Below are 21057 nucleotides of genomic sequence, written 5' to 3'. Positions count from 1 at the left end.
CCCTGGCATGCGCTTCTGCGCTAACACTGTCAAGCTTGCGCCTTTCCTGCCGTAGGGCTTTTACAGATCAGAAAAACGTCAGTGCCTGCAAACTCCTATTCATCCTTGAAGACTTTCCTCACCCAAATGCAGTTAGACATTTAATTCTTCAACTTCTTGTTCTACCTGCTTACAGTCTCAGTTTTTACACCTGCTGTACTAATTCCCTCCTGACGTCTCTTCCCTCTCATTGGGCAAATGATTTATTCTCTCTTTAAAATAAAGGGTTCCACCGGATCAGTGAGTCTCAGCACTGGCTGCACGTTAGAATAACTCTTTTGAAGACCAGTTATGTCAAAATCTCTGGAGATCCTCCCCTTCTCCCCCCGTCCCCAGGATTTTTTTTTCAAGTCCCTCAAGGGAATTATCATACCGTGAGGAACATTGAGAAGTACTTATACTAGTCGTCGGTTCTAAGGTAACTTTCAGGTAAAATACTTTGTTAGTCTAGAACTTATGCAGTCTTTTTAAATATAAGAGCATTCAAGTAATCAAACCAGGAATTAAATTAGAAAAAAAATACAGAAACAAAAACACTTTTTATGGTTAGGGTTAATTAAAGTGTAGTATGCAGTGAAACAATGTTTGTATAGAAACGTGGTTTTACAGGGGCGCCTGGGTGGCGCAGTCGTTAAGCGTCTGCCTTCGGCTCAGGGCGTGATCCCAGCGTTCTGGGATCGAGCCCCACATCAGGCTTCTCCGCTTGGAGCCTGCTTCTTCCTCTCCCACTCCCCCTGCTTGTGTTCCCTCTCTCGCTGGCTGTCTCTCTCTGTCAAATAAATAAGTAAAATCTTTAAAAAAAAAAAAAAAAGAAACGTGGTTTTAGAACTCTCTTTTCTGGTTCCATCCTAATTATTAAACTGAGTATGGACAGATTGGATAAAGTATTTCCTTCTGCAGTTTTTCTCCCAATGAGAAACTGAGAGGTGAGTGTTATTTATATAAAAATATAAACAGGTTTGGCTTTGAATTCTTGATATCCTTAAGAAATTTCATTTAGAAGACAATACAGAAATAACAATATATTATTACAAAAGTATTTTCATATATACAGTTGGTGAGAGTTCTTTAATTAGTAAATAAATTTTGAGCTCTAACATTAGCTATTTAACAAATTGCCACCAGGAGCTTTGGAGGAAGAATAGGTAATATAAAATAACTCAGCACTGATATCATTAATTTAACCAACCCCAGCACAAAATTCTGTTTCTCAAAATGCATTTGACTTGAAATTTTCAACTTGTTTGATCATGGGACTTAATAGTAAATATGCTTCTGATGTAGGGAATTACTTTGTGTATGTGATTAACATCGTCTTTGAACTTCCTGATTCAAGTTTTATCTTGTCTGAATTTCGAGATTTATTTTTACTGGCTGTTAGCCAGGTGTTTTCCTGATGTTTGTAATTCAGGGGAGCTTTAAAGGGCAGGGACAACGGTTTTACTGTTGCTGGATCATTTTTTGTTGAGTATATTTGGATATTCTATCTGTCTGCATTTTGCTGGTTTTATATTAAATGTATTAATTTTGATATTGATATCCTTTGGATTCCTTGATTATTTAGTTTCCTTTATATAGCATTGATTATATAGCCTTTATTTACTAACATCTCATGTGAATTTGTCATTAGGAACAGTATGGTACAGTGGAAAAAGATTTGGCTTGACACTTCACTCAGTTCAAAACAGATGTTAGCATTGATTTTGAGACTACCTTAGCTCAAGAGCCCAGCATCTTTTAAAATACAAGGTTATTATTGGTGCTATCTTGATTCCATTCAGAAAAAAAGGATATGAATGAATCAATAGATGAACAAGAGGTCTCTCATTTTTGTTTTGGTGTTTTCGTTTTGTCTTGTTTTCTGTCTCTGATGTAGTATCTGACTATGAAGTAGTTTGGTTTTTGAGAACAGAAGCTATATTCCAGGTTGATCTTTCTAGTGTTGTGTTGTGCTTTGACCTACTGCTGGATAATTGTTGGATTAATTTCATTTTGCTTTATGGATATATAGGGTATTAACTCCATACTCATTCATTGTGTCAGTTATAGACGAGTTAGTATTTTATCACACTTTCTCTAGTTAAAGCTAAATGATTGCTTTACTTTTATAAGTAAATTATGACCCAATGAAAGAATCCATTCTAATGCCATTTCTTTAACATCTCAATTAGAGGCTATTGGATGGACAGTGTTTTTTATGTTTGATGTTAGATTCCAGTTTCAAAAGAACATTATCAAGCAGTTAAGTGGTTATTGGGTGACAGCTTACAAATTTGGTAGTAGAATGGGGGAATAGATAGAGTCTATACTCAATCAAAAATGTTCATGAATATTAAGTTAAAAATTTTTTGAACACTTATTCTTTTCCTTTTGCTACATTTTGTAAAGATTTTCTTAGCTTATAATTTTCTTAATTTGGAGGAATGTGTGGGAGTTTAAGGTGATCATAATGTCAAGGAATAATAGGTTGAAAAAAATTCTTCAAAATGAAGAAAAAATAATACTGCATGAAAATATTTTAAAGTCTCATGCCTAAAGGATCTTCCAGATCATCAACACTAATGTTCAGAGTTTGTACATCTTACCATTATAAGGGCAATATGGTACCGGTATCTTAGCATTAGTTTACTGTGGACAGATTTTATTTTATATGAATAAATAATTTGAAATGAAATTCATAGCTTTGAAAAAAATCTAGGAGCCATTTTTTAATATTCTGTAGTGAAACAGATCATTTTACATGTAATGTACCTACCTAACACACGTTTTTTGAGTTTTCTTTATTTTCTTTTTCTTCTTCTTTTTTTTTTTTACGTTAATATAGTCATTTCAGCCTTCTCAGGCTTCTTGTTTGCCTGACCTTTTTCTTTCCATTTTCCTCCATCCTATTTATGCCTTCATATTTAAAGTGGGTCACTTATAGGCATACATTTTTAGACTTTTAAAATCCATTCTGTCATTCTCTGTCTTTTAATCATAATGTTAGTCCATGTACATTTAATATAACTATTGATAAATAAGATTTTGTTGTACTATTTTACTCTTTGCCCTTGTTTGTCCCATCTCTTTTATTGTTTCTCTGTTACTTCTTTTTAGGTCAATTGAGTATTTTTAGAGTTCCTTTTTAATTTCCATATTGGCTTTTGAGCTAAAACTATTTGTATTTTTTTAATGGTTGCTCTGGGAATTACAATATATGACTTTAACTTCTCAGTATACTTCAAGTTAAAATTGTACACCTCTCTTATAATGTATAGAAATGTAATAATGTTGTGATAGTTAACCTTTCCCCATCCTTTTTGCTATTGTCATATGCAGTACAAATACATACATTATAGGCCCCATAAGCATAGTGTTATAAATATTACTTTGAATAGTAATAGTTAAGAAAGCAGGAGGAAAAACAAGTCTTTGGCTTTTATCTACATGTTTACCATTTCTAATGCTTTTCATTCCTCTGATCCAAGTTTCTATCTGGCATCACTTCCCTTCAGCCTGAAGAAATTCTTTTAAGCATTTCTTGTAGTGTGTGTCTTCTGGTGACAATTCTGCCTTCATTATTAAAGAGTATTTTTGTTGGATATGGAATTCTGGATGGACAGTTGTAGACTGTGGATTTTGTGAGGTTCCCTCTTAACAATATTGTTTTATTTCAGCAATTAACTTAGCTGAACTCACTTTCGCACACTCCCTTTCCTGTGGTGAGCAGCAACTGAAATCTCAGTTCTGTTTTTTGTTTTGTTTTGTTTTGTTTTTTCCCTTAGCTGGGTTGTTGGGAGTCTGCATTGCATGTGCATCAGTTAGGGGTCAGCCAGAGCCGTGGGCAGAGTTCATACACAGAATTTAGGACCTTCTCTTCTGTGGCTCATTCTTTTCTGGGAACTAAATATAGTCAAGAAGTAGATCCACATATATGTTGTCAGCTGGTTTGCAATAAGAGTGCAAAGGCAATTTATTGGAGAAAAGATAACCTTTCAACAAATGGTATTGGAACAATCATGTATCTTTATGCCAAAAACCAAAAACTTTGATTCATATCTCACAGCATATACAAAAATTAATTCAGAGCAGATCATAGACTTAAATGTAAAACATAAAACTGTGAAACATCTAGAAGAAAACATAGTAGATAATCTTTGTGACCTTAGGTTAATCACAGGTTTCTTAGCTACAACACTAAAAACATGATTCAGAAAAGAAAAAATTGATAGGTCGGACTTCATCATATTAAAAACGTGCTTTTTATAAAAAACTATTAAGAGAATTAAAAGCCATGGACTGGGAGAAAATATTTGCAAATCATATATCTGATAAGGGACTTTTGTCCAGAATATATATAAAGAACTCTCAAAACAATAATAAGAAAAATAAACCTCCAAATTTTAAATAGGAACAGAAGATTGGATCAGATACTTAACCAGAGATGATACACAGATGGCAAATAAGCACATTAAAAGATGCTCAACTTCATTAGGGAAATACAAATTAAAATACAAATCACAGTGATAAGGGGCTCAAGATGGTAGCATAGGAAGACCCTAAACTCCCTTCTTCCTAGAGACACAACAGGTTTACAGCTACATAGGGAATAATTTTTCTCTGAAAAGGACCTGAGAACTAGATAAACAATAGCCTCCACAACAAAAGACAGAGGATGCATCAAGAAGGGTAGGAGGAGCAGCCAGACAGGGTTACCCCATAGTAGGAGGGATCCCTCTAATGCAGAACACTCCCTCGAAGAGTGAAAGGATTTTGCCTCACACCGGGTGCCCCAACCCTGGGGGCCAGCACCAGAAAGACAAGCCCCCAAAATGTCTGGGTTTGAAAATCAGTGGTAATTAAGACCAGAAGAATCCTAGAACTACGGGGAATGGAGATCCTGCTCTTAAAGGTCTTGTATGCAAATCCATTCATTCCGAGATCCAGCATAGAAGCAACAGATTGAAAAGCACCTAGACCGTAAGTGAGGGAGACCCACTTAACTAATTTAAAGTCCTACTTACTAATTACCACTTTATTTGGGGACAGAAATACTGGTAGAGCCATTTTTGCAATCTTATCCTAACTTGCTGGTGACTGAGCTGACCGGTGCTATTTTTGGTGCCCTGTCTCTAGCTTGCTAGCACCAGGGTGTGCTCTTCCCTACCCCATGTTGTAACTGGGCTAGGAAAGTGCCCCATGCCCCACCCACCCTGCTCAGCATTCCAGCAGCAACAGGATTGGGTGAACGCCCTGAGCCCCCACCACCCCACGCAAAGACCAAAGCCACAAGTAGGAAAGGCAAGCAGCTCAAACCCCTCCCTCCCTGTGAAGTGGCTGAACTGCAACCAGGATGGGTGAGTGCCCTGAGCTCCACCCTTCACACACAGCAACCACATCCCTAAAATCAATGGCAGGCACTCAAAACCCATACAAGGGACACACACAGAGTGCCTGGTTCAGGTAGCCAGAGGAGATTGTGCTTCTGGGCCACATGGCAAAGCTCCTGCACAAGACCATGTTTTCAAGACTCAGGTATTTGTTTTGCCTAATAATGTAGACAGAGAGACAGGCAAAATGAGAAGCCAGAGAAATATGTTCCAAACCAAAGAACAAGGCTAATCCCTAGAAAGAGACCTTAATAAAACAGAGATAAGCAACCTACCTGATAAAAAGTTCAGAGTAATGGTCATAAAGATGCTCACTGATCTCAGAAGAGTGAATGAACACAGAACTTCAACAAAGAGATAGGAAATATAAGAAACTACCAAACAAAAGTTATAACAGAAATGAGAAATACTCAAGAGTGGTTCAACAGCAGAATGGATGAAGCAGAAGTACGACTGTGTGAGCTGGAAGACAAAGAAATGGGAAACACCCAGACAGAGCAGCAAAATGAAGAAAAGAATTGTAAAAAGTGAGGATACCTTAAGGGATCTCTGGGACAACCTCATGCATACTAACATTCACATTATAAGGGTTCTAGAAGGAGAAGAGAGAGAAAAGACTAAAAAAATTATTTGAAGTGGAGCACCGTGGTGACTTGGTGACTCTTGTTTTTGGCTCAGGTCATGATCTCTGGGTCCTGGGATTGAGGCCCCCCACCCCGGTCAGGCTTCACAGTCATTGGGGTGTCTGCTTAAGGATTCTCTCTCCCCCTCTCCCTGCCCCCCCACCCATGCACGTGCTCTTGCACATGCTCTCAAATAAATAAATCTCTAAAAAGAAAAGTTCAGGATAGAATCTTAAAAGCAGTAAGAGAAGAGCAACATGTTTCATATGAGGGAAACCCCATAAGGCTATCAGCAGGTTTTTCACCAGAAACTTTACAGGCCATAAGGGAGTGACATGATGTATTCAAAGTGCTGAAAAGAAAAAAAAACCTGCCAACCAAGAATTCTCTACCTGGCAAGGTTATCATTCATAATTGAAGGAGAGATTAAGAGTATTCCAGAAAAGCAAAACTTGAAGGGATTCATCACCACTAAACCAACCTTATAAGAAATGTTAAAAGGACTTCTCTAAACTCTGAAGGAAAGGCACTAAAACGAAAATATAAAAAAGTGGGGTGCCTGGGTGGCACAGTCGCTTAAGTGTTTGACTCTTGGTTTCATCACAGGGTCATGGGATTGAGCCCTGCATCAGGCTCCACACTCAGTGCACAACCTGTTTAAGACCCCCCCCCAAATACATAAATCTTTAAAAAAAGGGAAGAAAAGAAAATATATGAAAGGAAAAGTTCCACCAGGAAAGGTAAATAAATGATTAAAGTAGTGGATCAGCCACTTATAAAGCCAGTCTGAAAGTTAAAAAAACAACAGTAGTTTAATTAAAAGTAAGGGATATATAAAATAAAAAGATATGAGATGTGATATCAAATATATAAAACATGGAGTGGGGAGTAAAAATAAAGATTTGGAATGCATTAAAAATTAAATTACTATCAAAATTAACAAGTCTGGAAACAACAGATGTTGTCTAGGATGCAGAGAAAGGGGAACCCTCTTATATTGTTGGTTGGCAGCTACTCTGGAAAACAGTATGGAGTTTCCTCAAAAAGTTAAAAATAGATCTTCCCTGTGACCCAGCAATTGAACTACTAGGTATTTATTCAAAAGATACAAACATAGTGATCTGAAGGGGTGCATGTACCCCAATGTTTATAGCAGCAATGCCCACAATAGCCAAACTATGGAAAGAGCCCAGATGTCCATCAACAGATGAATGGATAAACAAGATGTGTGTGTGTGTGTGTGTGTGTGTGTGTGTGTGCGCGCGCGCACATGTGCTCATGATGGTATATTATTCAACCATCAAAAAGAATGAAATCTTGCCATTTGCAATGACATGAGTAGACCTAGAGGGTATTATGCTAAGCAAAATAAGTCAGAGAAAGACAAATACCATATGATTTCACTCATTTGTGGAATTTAAGAAACAACTGATGAGCATAGGGAAAGGAAAGGAAAATAAAATAAGATGAAAATAGAGAAGGAGGCAAACCACAAGAGATGCTAAACTCTACGAAACAAACTGAGGGTTGCTGGAGGGGAGGTGGGGGGGAAAGGAGTAATTGGGTGATGGACTTTAAGGAGGGCATTTGATGTAATGAGCACTGAGTGTTATATGCACGAAATTCTACCCCTGAAACTAATAATACAGTATATGTTAGCTAAATTGAGTTTAAATAAAGAATTTTTTAAGAATTAAGTTACCATCAACCTAAAAGAGACTGTATATACATAAGATGTTGTGTGCGAACCTCACGGTAACCACAAAGAAGAAACTTAATATGCAGAAGACAAAGAGAAAGGAATCTAAGCATAACGCTAAAGAAAACAATCAAACCACAGAGAAGAGAGAGAGAGAAAAAAGGAACAGAGAGGAACTACAAAAACAGCCAGAAAACAGTGAACAAAATGGCAATAAGTACATACTTATTAATAATTGCTTTATTTTTTTAAAGATTTATTTATTTATTTTTAGAGGCAGAGAACGAGTGTGTGTGAGCAGGGGGAAGGGCAGATGGAGAGGGAGAGAGAGAATTTCAAGCAGACTCCCCGCTGAGTGCAGAGCCCGACACGGGGCTCAACCCCATTACCCTGAGATCATGACCTGAGCAAAATCAAGAGTCAGACACTTAACCAACTGAGCCACCCAGGCGCCCCATGATTGCTTTAAATGTAAATGGTTTAAATGCACCAACCAAAAGACAGGTGGCCGAATGGATAGAGAAGAACAAGAATTTTCTACATACTGCCCACAGGATACTCACTTCAAATGTAAAGACACACACAGACTGCAAGTGAAGGGATGGAAAAAGATACATACCATACAAATGGAAATGAAAAGAAAGCTGGGGTAGTTATTTCAGACAAAATAGAATTTAAAAGACTGTAACAGGAGATAAAGAAGGGCATTACATAATGATAATGGAGTAAATTCAACAAGAGGATATAACATTTGTAAAAATGTATGTACACAACATGGGAGAACCTAAATCTATAAAGCAAATATTAACAGACATAAAAGAAATAGTAATACCGTAATAGTAAGAGACTTTATTTTTTTTTCTTTTTAACTTCTTATTTTAATTCTAGTTAACATACAATGTTCTGTTAGTTTCAGGTATACAATGTAGTGTTTCAGCAATTTCATACATCACCTGGTGCTCTTCACAAGTACACTCCTTAATCAGTAGTAGTGGACTTTAGTACCCCATATATATCAACAGATCATCCAGACAGAAAATCAATAAGGAAACAGTGGCCTAAAATGACACATTAGACCAGACGGACTTAATAGATACATACAGAACATTCCACCCAAAACCAGAATATGTGTTCTTTTCAAGTGCACATGGAGCATTCTCCAGGGTAGATCACATGGTAGGCTACAAAACCAGTCTCAATAAATTTAAGAAGACTGAAATCATATCAAGCATCTTTTCCAACCACAACAGCGTGAAACTAGAAGTCAATTACATGAAGTCAATTACATGAAGAAAACTGGAAAAAAAAACCCCACAAACACATGGAGACTAAACAACATGCTATTGTTTAATAATTAGTCAACAAAGAAATCAAAGAGGAAATTAAAAAAATACCTAGAGACAAATGAAAATGGAAACACAGCATTCCAAATCTTTGGGACGCAGCAAAACTAGTTCTAAGAGGGAATTTTGTAGTGATACAGGCCTACCTCAAGAAACAAGAAAAATATCAAATAATCTACTTTACATTTAAAGAAACTAGAAAAACAAGAACCAAAGTTAGTAGAAGGAAGGAAATAATATAGATCAGAGTGTGTGTGGGGGGGAATGAAATACACATGCACACACACACACACCAAGTAGAAAAGATTAATGAAACTAAGAGCTGCTTCTTTGAAAAGATAAACAAAATCAACAAACCTTGAGCAAAACTCATCAAGAAAAAAAGAGGATGGCCCAAATAAGTAAAATCAGAAATGAAAAAGAAGAAATTACAACGGGTACCACAGAAATAATAAGTAAATACTATGAGCAATTCTATGCCAACAAATACGTAGAAGAAATGGATAAATGCCTGGAAACATGCAGTCTTCTAAAATTGAATCGTAAAGGTAGAGAAAATCTGAATAGACCACTTACTAACAATGAAATTTGAATCAGTAATCAAAAAACTACCAACAAGGGGGAGGAGTTAAGATGGCGGAGGAGTAGGGGACCCCTTTTTCAGCCGGTCCCCTGAGTCGAGCTGGATAGGTACCAGACCAGCCTAAATAACCACGGAATCAGCCTGAGACGCAGGATGATGCATCTGGATCTCTACAAATGAACATCTCCAGCGCTGAGTATTGAGGTACCAAGAGGGGAGCTGTAAACCGTGCACGGATATCGGAAGATAAACGGAAGGGGGAGGGAGCCGCCGCGTTTGGGCGCCGGGAAGCGGCAGCCACCTGCATCGGGGAGCGGGCGGACACACAGAGGGCACCCGCGAGAGCGGACTGAGACCGGTGAGCCGTGAACGCTGCGGCCACCTGCATCTCTCCGAGCACCGAATCCCGGTGTGCTCAGGGATCCAGACTGAGACCGGAACTCCCAGAGCGCGCGGCGGCTGGTGGGCCACCTGCACGCAGGGAGCTGGCTGACGCGTCGGCACCCGCGAAACAGCAGACTGAGACCCGAACCGGGCGCTGGCGCCCACCAGGCTTCTCACGAAACTCCGGAATCGAGGTGTGCTCACCGGGCATAGACTGAGACCGGGAGACCCGGGAGCGCCAAGCGCCGGTGGCTGGCGGCATTAGAAACACAAAGGACAGACGGGCGGCCGGTGGCTGGCGGTATGAAACACAAAGGACAGAGACGCGCCGGCCCTGGAGGAGTAGCAGGGTCGCCGAGTTGGTGCGCATTATCCCGGACGCGCGCAGGTTGAGCAGCACCAACAGTAACAGAGTTAAAGTGGCCAGAACATCAGTGGAGAACGGGCGCAATCCCTCTGTTCGTGACAATGCAGCCGCTGCTGCTCTGACCTCAGAAGAGGCATAGCCGCTGCCAGGAAAGCCGCCAGAGAACAAAAAGCCTGGAAATACCGGCTCAGAGAGTGCCAAATCCCCATCCCCGTAGGGACACGGAGACTTAACAAACAGGGTTGCCTGAGGTCATCGGCAGCTGCAGGCCCCTCCCAGAACACAGAAGTGCTGCAGGCTGAAAATCAAGGAAGCCCACAAACCGGAGGCGCCTGGGTGGCGCCCGCTATTGAGCACCTGTTCGGCTTAGGGCGCATCCCATGCGCGTCGGAAAGGAGTCCCCCATCGGCCCTCCGCTGGGAGCCTGCTCTTCCTCTGCTCCCTCTGTTTCTGTTTCGTTGCTTCGGACTGTCTGTCTCCCTCTCAGATAAGTAAATAAATAAAATCTTTAAAGAAGAAGCCTACATCTCTAAGACCTCTTCTCCTCTCTGACTATAAAAGGCATAAGCGCCTGGGACCCAGTCAATAATTTTGGGCCTGGAACACCCGCAACTCTCTCTTCATCAGAATGACAAGAAGAGAAGGCCCCAGCAAAGAAAAGACAGTGAGTCAGTGGCTCTCTGCCACAGAAGTACCTGAGATGGATGTAACCAAATTATCAGAAATGGAATTCAGAGTAACAAGGTCACATAATGGTGACTTTAGAAAAAGTACTTCAGGAAAATATTACTGAGAATATACAATCCCTAAGGGCTAGGAATGGACTGAATTTGACAGAAATTAAAAAATTCTATGAGCCAAATGCAGGCAAAACTAGAGGCTCTGGACGCTGTGGTCACAGAAGGAGGAAAGGGTTAGTGAATTGGAGGATGGGTTAATAGGAGGGAAAAAATAAAAATAGAAGATGGTCTTAAAAAATCCACGCCACGAATGTTGGCTACGGGAGATTACTGACTCAACGAAACGATCCAATGTTAGAATCATCGGCATCCCGAGGGGTGGAGAAAACAGAGGTCTAGAAGAGATATTTGAACAAATTGTAGCTGAAAACTTCCAATCTAGCAAGGGAAAACAAACATACTGCGGTTCAAGAGGCAGAGAGGACCTTCCCAAGCTCAACCATGACAGGACCTACGCCACGTCACGTCATAGGTGCAATTCGCAAATATGAGATCCAAGGAAACAGTATTGAAAGCGGCCAGGCAAAGAAATTTCTCACGACCAAGGCAAAGGCATCAGAATTACATCAGACCTGTCTACACAGACCTGGAATGAGAAAGGGTTGGGGAGCATTTTTAAAGCTCTTTCAGAAAAACATGCAGCCAAGGATCCTTTATCCAGCAAGGCTGTCATTCAGAATTGATGGAGAAATAAAAGACATTTCAGAATCGACAGTCACTAGCCAATTCGTAACCGACCCAGCCCTACAGGAGGTATTACGGGGGAGTTCTATAAAAGTAAAAGGCCCCAAGAGTTATACAAAAACAGAAAGTCCAGCCAATACAAACAAAGACTTTACTGACAACATGGGCAGAATTAAGTATATCTCTCAGACTAGCCTGAACATTAATGGTTTAAATTCTGGTTTCTACTGCCTGGGTTGCAGATTGGATAAAAAGAAATGACCCATCCATTTGCTGTCACAAGAGACTCATTCGAACCCAAAGAGAACTTGGAATTAGATGAGTAAGGGGGATGGAGTACTATACTTTACCAAATGGACCTCAAAAGAAAGCTGGGGTAGCAATTCTCATATCAGAATAAATTGATTTTAAACTACAGACTATAGTTAGAGATGCAGAAGGGCACTATATTATTCTTAAGAAGTATTCAACAAGTGGAATGCAATTACACCCACATATATGCCCACTTAACAGGGAGCAGGCAAGATAGCACAAGCAACTTCTTACCGAATAAAGAGACAAGAAAAGACATTAATGTAGGGGACCTACACCCACTCTCAGAAATAGACAGAACACCCTGGCAAAAACTACAACAAGAATCACAAAGGCTTTGAATGCCATACTGATGAGTTGGACCTCTTAGATATATATAGAACACTACACCCCAGAACCAAAGAATACTCATTCTACCTAATGCCCATGGAACATTTTCAAGAATAGACCATGTTCTAGGACACAAAACAGGTCTCAGCCGATACCAAAAGATTGGAAATTATCCCCTGCATATTCTCAGACCACAGCGCTCTGAAATTGGAACTCAACCAATAGAAAATTTGGAAGAAACTCAAACACTTGGAGACTAAGAACCATCCTGCCTGTGAATATTCGACAAACCAGGAAATCAAAAATCAAATTAAGAAAGTGTTCTTATGGAGACCAATGAGAATGAAAATACAACAGTCCAAAACCTGGATGGGATACTGCAAAGGCAGTCCTATAGGGAAATACATAGCCATCCAGTTCACTCAAAAGAATAGAAAATCTAAAATGCAGTTTTTATATTCTCACCTCAAGAAGCTGGAACAGCAACAGAGGGACAGGCTAATCACGACAAGGAAGCAGTTGACCAAAATTAAAGCTGGAAATCAATCAGCAGAAACCAGAAGTACAGTAGAGCAGATCAACAGGGCTAGAAGCTGGTTCTTGAGAATCAATAAAATTGACAGACCACTGGCAAGACTTATCCAAAAAGAAAGAAAGGACCCAGAGTTTAAAATTATGAATGAAAAGGAGGTCATGAGCGAACACCATTGAAATTGGAAGGATTATTAGAAATTTTATCAACAGCTATATGCCAATAAATAAGCAATCTGGAAGAGATGGAATCCTTCCTGAAACCTATAAACTACCAAAAGATTGAAAAAGGGAAGAAATTGATTTAAACAGGCCAATTAATTATGAAGAAATTGAGTCAGTGATAAACAACCTTCCAAATAACAAAACTCCAGGTCGGACTTTTTTCCTGGGGAATTCTACCAAACATTCAAAGAAAAGAAATACCTATTCTCCTAAAGCTATTTCAAAAATAGAAACAGAAGGAAAGCTACCAAACTCATTCTATGAGGCCAATATTACCTTGATCCCCAAACAGGCAAAGACCCCTCAAAAGGAGAATTACAGACCGATTCCCTAATGAATAACTGGAGCCAAAATCTCAACAAGATATTCTTGCTAGTAGAATCCAACAGTCTCATTAAAAGGATTATCCACCACTGATCAAGATGGGATTCATACCTGGATGCCAGTGTTCAATATTCGCAAATCAATCAGCGTGATACATCATATCAACAGAAAAGACCTCAAGAACCATATGATCCTCTCAATCGATGCCGAAAAAGCATTTGACAAAATACAGCATCTTTCCATGTTAAAACCCTTCAAGTGTAGGAATAGAAGGTACATTTCTCAATCTCATAAAACCATCTATGAAAACCTACTGCAAATATTATTCTCAATGGGGAAAAGCTGGAAGCCCTTTCCCTTAAGATCAGGAACACGACAAGGATGCCCACTCTCGCCACTATTATCCAACATAGTACTAGAAGTCCTTGCAACAGCAATCAGACAACAAAAAGGGATCAAAGGTATTCAAATCGGCAAAGAAGAAGTCAAAATGTCTCTCTTCGCAGACGACATGATACTCTATATGGAAAACCCAAAGAAGCCACTCCCAAACTATTAGAAGTTATAGAGCAATTCAGTAACGTGGGATACAAAATCAATGCTGCTCAGAAATCAGTTGCATTTCTGTACAAATGGCATAACGAGAACGAAGAAAGAGAAATCAGGGAATCCATCCCATTTACACATTAGATCAAAACCATACGTACCTTGGAAGTTAACTTAACCAGAGACGTAAAGACCTTTATTCTAGAAACTATAAATCACTCTTAAAAGACATTGAGGAAGACATAAAAAGATGGAAAGATATTCCATGTCATGGATCGGGAAGAATTAACATAGTTAAAATGTCCATGCTACTGCAGAACAATCATACACTTTCAATGCTATCCCATCAAAATACTTAGAACGTTTTATCAAAGAACTGGAACAAATAGTCCTTAAATTTGTATGGAACCAGAAAAGACCTCGAATCTCCAAGGAACTGTTGAAAAGGAAAACAAAGCTGGGGCATCACAATGCCGGATTTCTGAGCTGTACTACAAAGCTGTGATCACAAAAGACAGCATGGTACTGGCACAAAAACAGACATAACGCGAATCTGGAACAGAATAGAGAGCCCAGAAATGGACCTCAGCTCTTTGGGCAACTAATATTTGATAAGCAGGAAAAAGCATCCGTGGAAAAGACAGTCTCTTCAATAAATGGTGCTGGGAAAATTGACACTACATGCGTAAAAAAGAATGAAACTTGACCACTATCTCACACCCATAACAAAAATAAACTCAAATGGATGAAGACTTCGATGTGAGACGGGAACTCACAAAATTTAGAGAACAGTAGCAGCAACCTCTACTGACATCGGCCAAAGCACTTTTTCATGCACATCCCACGAAGGCAAGAGAAACAAAAGATAAAATGAATTTTATGGGACTTCATCAAGATTAAAAGTCTCATCATCCAAGGAAACAGTCAGAAAAACTAAGAGGCAGCCCACGGAGATGGAGAATAGATTTGCAAATGACACTACAGATAAAGGACTGGTATCCAAGATCTACAAAGAACTTTCAAACTCAATACAGACTTAACAAAACAAATCAAAAATAAGGCAGAAGATATGAACAGACACTTTTCCGAGACATACAAATGGCTAACAGACACATGAAAAAATGTTCAAAATCATTAGCCATCAAGAAGTCAAATCAAACCACACTGAGATACACCTACGCCAGTTAGAATGGCAAAATAGACAAGGAAGAAAACAACAATTGTTGGAGAGGATGTGGAGAAGGGGATCCCTCCTACATTGCTTGGTGGGAATGCAAGTTGGTACAGCCACTCTGGAAAACCGTGTGGAGTGTCCCTTAAAGTTAAAATTGAGCTACCCATGATCCAGCCATTGCACTACTGGGTGTTGTACCCAAAGATACAGACGTAGTGAGAGAAGGGCCATAGCACCCCAATGTTCATTAGGCAGCAATGTCCACAATAACAAACGTGGAAGAGCCGAGATGCCCTGCAACAGATGACTGGATTAGAAGTTGTGGTCCATATATACAATGGAATATTACTCAGCAATCAGAAAGAATAAGTTCTCAACATTTGCTACAACATGGACGGCACTGGAGGAGATAATGCTTAGTGAAATAAGTCAAGCAGAGAAAGACAACTATCATATGATTTCTCTCATCTATGGAACATAAGAACTAGAATGATCAGTAGGGGAAGAAAGGGATAAAGAAAGGGGGGGTAATCAGAAGGGGGAATGAAACATGAGAGACTATGGACTATGAGAAACAAACTGAGGGCTACAGAGGGGAGGGGGGTGGGGGAATGGGATAGACCGGTGATGGGTAGTAAGGAGGGCACATATTGCATGGTGCACTGGGTGTTATACACAACTAATGAATCATCGAGCCTTACATCGAAAACCGGGGATGTACTGTATGGTGACTAACATAATATAATAAAAAATCATTATTAATAAAAAAAAAAAAAAACTACCAACAAAAGTCCAAGTGCAGATGACTTCACAGATGAATTCTACCAAACATTTAAATTATCCCAGAAATTATTCCCAAAAATTGAAGAGGAAGAAACACTTTCAAATTATTCCCCCAAAAATGAATACTTCAAACCTATTTTATAAGGCCAGCTTTACCCTGACACCAAAACCAGACAAAGATACCACAAAAAAACAGAAAATTACAGGCCAACATTCCCAATGAACACAGATGCAAAAATCTTCAACAAAATCTTAGCAAACATTAAACAAATGTTTAATGAAAACATTAAAAGGGATAGTACACCATGACCAAGTGGAGTTCATTCCAGAAATACAAAGATGATTTAACATCTGCAAATCAATCAACATGATGTAGCACATTAATAAAATAAAGGATAAAGTTATATAATCATCTCAATAGGTACAGAAAAAGCATTTGACAAAATCCAGTATCCATTTGTGATAAAAACTCTCAACAAAGTAGATATAGAGAGACGATACCTCAACATAATAAATGCAATTTATGACAAACGCACAGCTAACATCATAATGGGTGAAAAGATGAAATTTTTTTCTCTAAGATCAGAAGCAAGACAAGGATGTCTACTCTTGCCACTTTTATTCAACATAGTATTTGAAGTCCTAGCCACAGCTATCGGACAAGAAAAAGAAAAGCATCCAAATTGGTAAGGAAGAAGTAAAACTGTCACTGTTTGCTGGTGATATGATCCTATGTAGAAAACCTTAAAGACTCCACCAAAAACCTATCAGAACTAATAAATGCAGTAAAGTTACAGGATACAAAAGTAATATACAGAAATTTGTTGCATTTCTACACCCTCATAATCAACTAACAGAAATTAAGAAGGTAACCCTATTTACAGTTGCATCAAAAACAGTAAAATAACCTAGAATAAATTTAACCAAGAAAGTGAAAAACCTATACTCTGAAAACTATAAAACAGTGATGAAAGAAATTGAAGGTGACATAAATAAATGGAAAGATATGCTGTGCTTTGGGGTTGGAAAAATTAAAATTATGAAAATGTCCATAATACCCAAAGCAGTCTACAAATCAACCAATTCACTGAAATCCCTATCAAAATTCCAATGGCATTTTTCACAGAATTGAAACAAACTGAAAGTTTTGTACAGAACAATGAAAGACCCCAAATAACCAAAGCAATTTTGGGAAAGAGAACAAATCTGGAGGTATCATACTTTGGAATTTCAAACTGTACTGAAAGCAGTAGTAATCAAAACAGTATGGTACTGGCATAAAAACAGACAAAGATCAGTGGAACAGAATAGAGAGAACAGAAGTAAACCCACACCTCTGTGGTCAATTAACTTATATAAAGGAGACAAGAACACACAGTGGGGAAAAGACAGTCTTTTCAATAAACGGTGTTGGGAAAATTGGACAGCTATGTGTGAAAGAATGAAACCGGACTGCTTTCTTATACCGTACACAAAAATAAACACAAAATGGGTTAAAGGCGTAAATGTAAGACCTGAAACCATAAAACTCCTAGAAGAAAACATAGGCAGTAAGCTCTTTGACATCAGTCTTAGCGATATTTTTTTGGATATGGCTCCTTAGGCAAGGGCATCAAAACCAAAAATAAACAAATGGGACCACATCAAACTGCAAAGCTTTTGCAGAGTGAAGGAGACCATAAACAAAATGAAAAGGCAGCCTGCTGATTGGGAGAAGATCACTGTAAGCCATATATCTGATAATGTGTTGATATCCAAAATATATCAAGAACTCATACAATTCAATAATAACAACAGAACAACCCCATTAAAAAATGGACAGAGGACCTGAATAGACAGTTTTCCGAAGATGACATACAGATGGCCAACAAGCACATGAAAAGATGTTGAACATCACTAATCACCAGGGAAATGCAAATCAGAAGCACAATGAGATACCACCTCATACTAGTCAGAATGGCTATCATCAAAAATGCGAGAAATAACAAGTGTTGGTGAGGATGTGGAGAAAGGGGATCCCTTGTGTACCGTTGATGGGAATGTAAATTAGGGCAGCCACTGCAGAAAACAGTATGGAGGTTCCTCAAAAAATTAAAAATAGAATCACCATATGATCCAGGAATTCCACCTCTGGGTATTTATCTAAAGAAAATGAAAAAAATAATTCAAAAAGATATATGTACTACCTTTATGCTTATTGCAATATTATTTACAGGTTCCAAGACATAGAAGTAACCCAAATGTCCATCAATAGATGATAAATGGATAAAGAAGGTTGTGTGTAGGTGTGTGGTATTACTCAGCCACAAAAAAGAATGAAATCTTGTCTTCTGTGACAACATAGTAGGACCTCAAGGATATCATGCGGAGTGAGGTCAGAGAAAGGCAAACCCTGTATGATTTCACTTATAGGTGGAATCTAAAAAAAACAACCTCATAGATATAGAGAACAAACTGGTGGCTGTGTGGGGGAGGGGGAACTGGCAGAATAGGTGAAGGCAATTAAGAGGTAAAGACTTTCAGTTATAAAATAAATAAGTCTCAGAGATGTAATATGTGGCATAGGGGCTGTAGTCAGTAATATTATAATTTTGTATGGTGACAGATGGTAACTAGACCTAGTGTGATCATTTTGTAATATATAAAAATATCAAATTCCTGTCTTGTTCATCTGAAACTGGTATAATATCGCAAGTGTAATTCAATAAGTTAAGTAATACATAAATAAATAAAACCACATTGAGTTACCATTTCACACCCACTGAAATAATTAAAATGAAAAAGATTGATCGTAAGTGTTGGCAAGGATATGGAACAAGTGGAATTCTCATTTGCTAGTAAGAATGCAGAATGGCATAACCACTTTGGGAAATACTTTGTTAGTTTCTTTAAAATTTAAATACTCAGTTGCCATACGATCCACTCATTTTACTCCTAGGTATTCATGCAAGAGAAGCGAAAGCATATATCCATACAAATACTTGAACGAGAATGTTCATAGCATTTTTATTTGTAATAGGAGCTGGAAACAACAGTGTTGGGACAGTATCCATCAGTAGGTGAGTGGGTCAATGGGCTGTGATAGCGAATGCTACTAAGCAGGCAGCAGTTTGTGAGATGTTTCACCCCTGCATAATGTGGCTCACCACCCTTTTAGCTTTCAGCCTTCAGTAAGCTTTCTTACTGTGCACTGCTCAGCCCCTAAGCCAGAGTCATGGATCGAGGGTTTCATTGTGGCTTTGGTATTTCTGTTACCGATTTCTGTTTTAGTCAGAATGGGCCAGGTTATGCTGTAATAATAAATAACCCCAAATCTCAGTGGCTTAAAGGTTTGTTTCTGTGGCATGAACTGTATGTCCATTGTGCTGTAGGCAGGAGTTCTGTTCCCATGCTGAGGGAGGAGTCCTTATCTGAAACATTGCTGGGCGCTGTGAATGTTGACTTACTGTAAAATTGTTTGATACCAGACTGAGATTATGACTGGGGGGGAGGGCAGAGGGAGAGGGAGAAGCAGACTCCCCACTGAGCAGGGAGCCCGATGCAGGGCTTGATCCCAGGACCCCGAGATCATGACCTAAGCCGAAGGCAGACACTTAACTGACTGAGCCACCCAGGCAGCCCTGATTTGTAGGAGTCTAGATAGATTTTCAAGCTAGACTGCCTTTTTTCCCCATCGTCATTAGATGACTTTCGTCTTATTTTAGAATGCATTAAAATCTTTAATGACACCAATAACTATAACTTTCTTTAATCCACAGTAGAAAAAATTATATAAAATACCTTTCAACTTGTATTTACCTGGTAAGTGCTGTTTTAGATGGGAAGTCTATTCCTGTGTGTTGGATAAAGAACCCAAGATCCAGAGAAGATAAATGACTTGGCAGTTGCTACACAGCAGTGAAGCTGGACTAGAACCCAGAATTTCCATTTTAATATTTTTGTGTAAATTGGAGAAAGATAAATGTACCATCTGCTTACATGTTTTTACTTGACAGTCTCTTCAGCAGGCCACATTTAAGAGAGGTCTTGGACGCCCGTCGCCAGTGGCTGGAGCACGATGGATCCCCCAGGGGTACTAGACGCCGAGGATGAGCTGGGGCCATTAGCCCATCTTGCCCCAAGTCCTCAAAGTGAAGCTGTTGCGCACGAATTCCAGGAGCTGTCCTTGCAGCCCAGCCAGCACCTGCCCCCTCTGAATGAGAGGAAGAACGGTGAGTTCTTCTGCATGTGCGGTGGGGACTGGATTTAAAGACTCCCGTCTTTGTGGGCCCAGTTAATTCCTGTTTGGTAGTGATTTTTTTTTTTTTTTGTCAGTTACATTGGGCAGCCTGTCACGGAAGGGAGAGCCTCAGGGGTTACTGGCTGGTTTTGAGTAACAGGCAGACTTTCACTTTGCCTTCAGTTCTTTCATTATTTCCCCACTAAGTATCTGGTAGAAGTATTCTTCTTGGAAACAAGCTCTAGATGCAACCATTTTAGCACCAGATTTCATGCTAGGCTGGCAGTGGAGGGTAGCTTCCTGCACTGATGCCAGGGAAGATGGACTGTGGCTTGGACTAGACTCCTCCCCTTTCCCCATCTCCAATTTGTTGCACCTTAATTTCAGAATTGACAAAATTTAAGCTATCTTAATGATCACTAGGAAAGTAAGAATTTCTTATTTGAGTATTTTTCTATGAATGGGTATAGGATATGATCACATTGTCAGTCTTTGCCTGTCGTTATGTACAAAGTGAATATTTTCTATTCATTTGGTATCTGTTCAGGAACTTTTCATTGATCCCAGAGGCTTGCCAGAGTCTCCGGAAAACACAACATTTTAAATGTAATTACATTAAATGTAATTTTAATGTAAATGGATAAGGACAGATGATATACACTTAATTTTAATGCTTAAAGCAAAAACTAACAAATGTAAAAATGCTAAAATTTACAAACACATCAAGCATATATATTAAAAGGGGCCACATGAAGAATTTCAACTGAATTTATTGTGCTTTC

The 21057-nt window shown here is 39.0% G+C and overlaps 1 protein-coding gene across 1 annotated transcript in view; it reads left to right on the top strand.

Annotated features, from left to right (window-relative positions):
* Positions 1-21057, top strand: part of MRTFB (myocardin related transcription factor B) — a 184326-nt gene that overhangs the window by 44616 nt on the left and 118653 nt on the right. Inside the window, exon 2 of the mRNA XM_040635306.1 lies at positions 20052-20267. Within this exon, the coding sequence (XP_040491240.1) occupies positions 20114-20267 (154 nt within the window). The 5' untranslated portion in view covers positions 20052-20113. The remainder of the gene's footprint in view (positions 1-20051; positions 20268-21057) is intronic.

The sequence above is a fragment of the Ursus maritimus genome, unplaced genomic scaffold (assembly GCF_017311325.1).
Source record: "Ursus maritimus isolate PB19 unplaced genomic scaffold, ASM1731132v1 scaffold_2, whole genome shotgun sequence".
NCBI classification, from domain to species: domain Eukaryota; kingdom Metazoa; phylum Chordata; class Mammalia; order Carnivora; family Ursidae; genus Ursus; species Ursus maritimus.
This window is presented reverse-complemented; position numbering and strand designations above follow the sequence as displayed.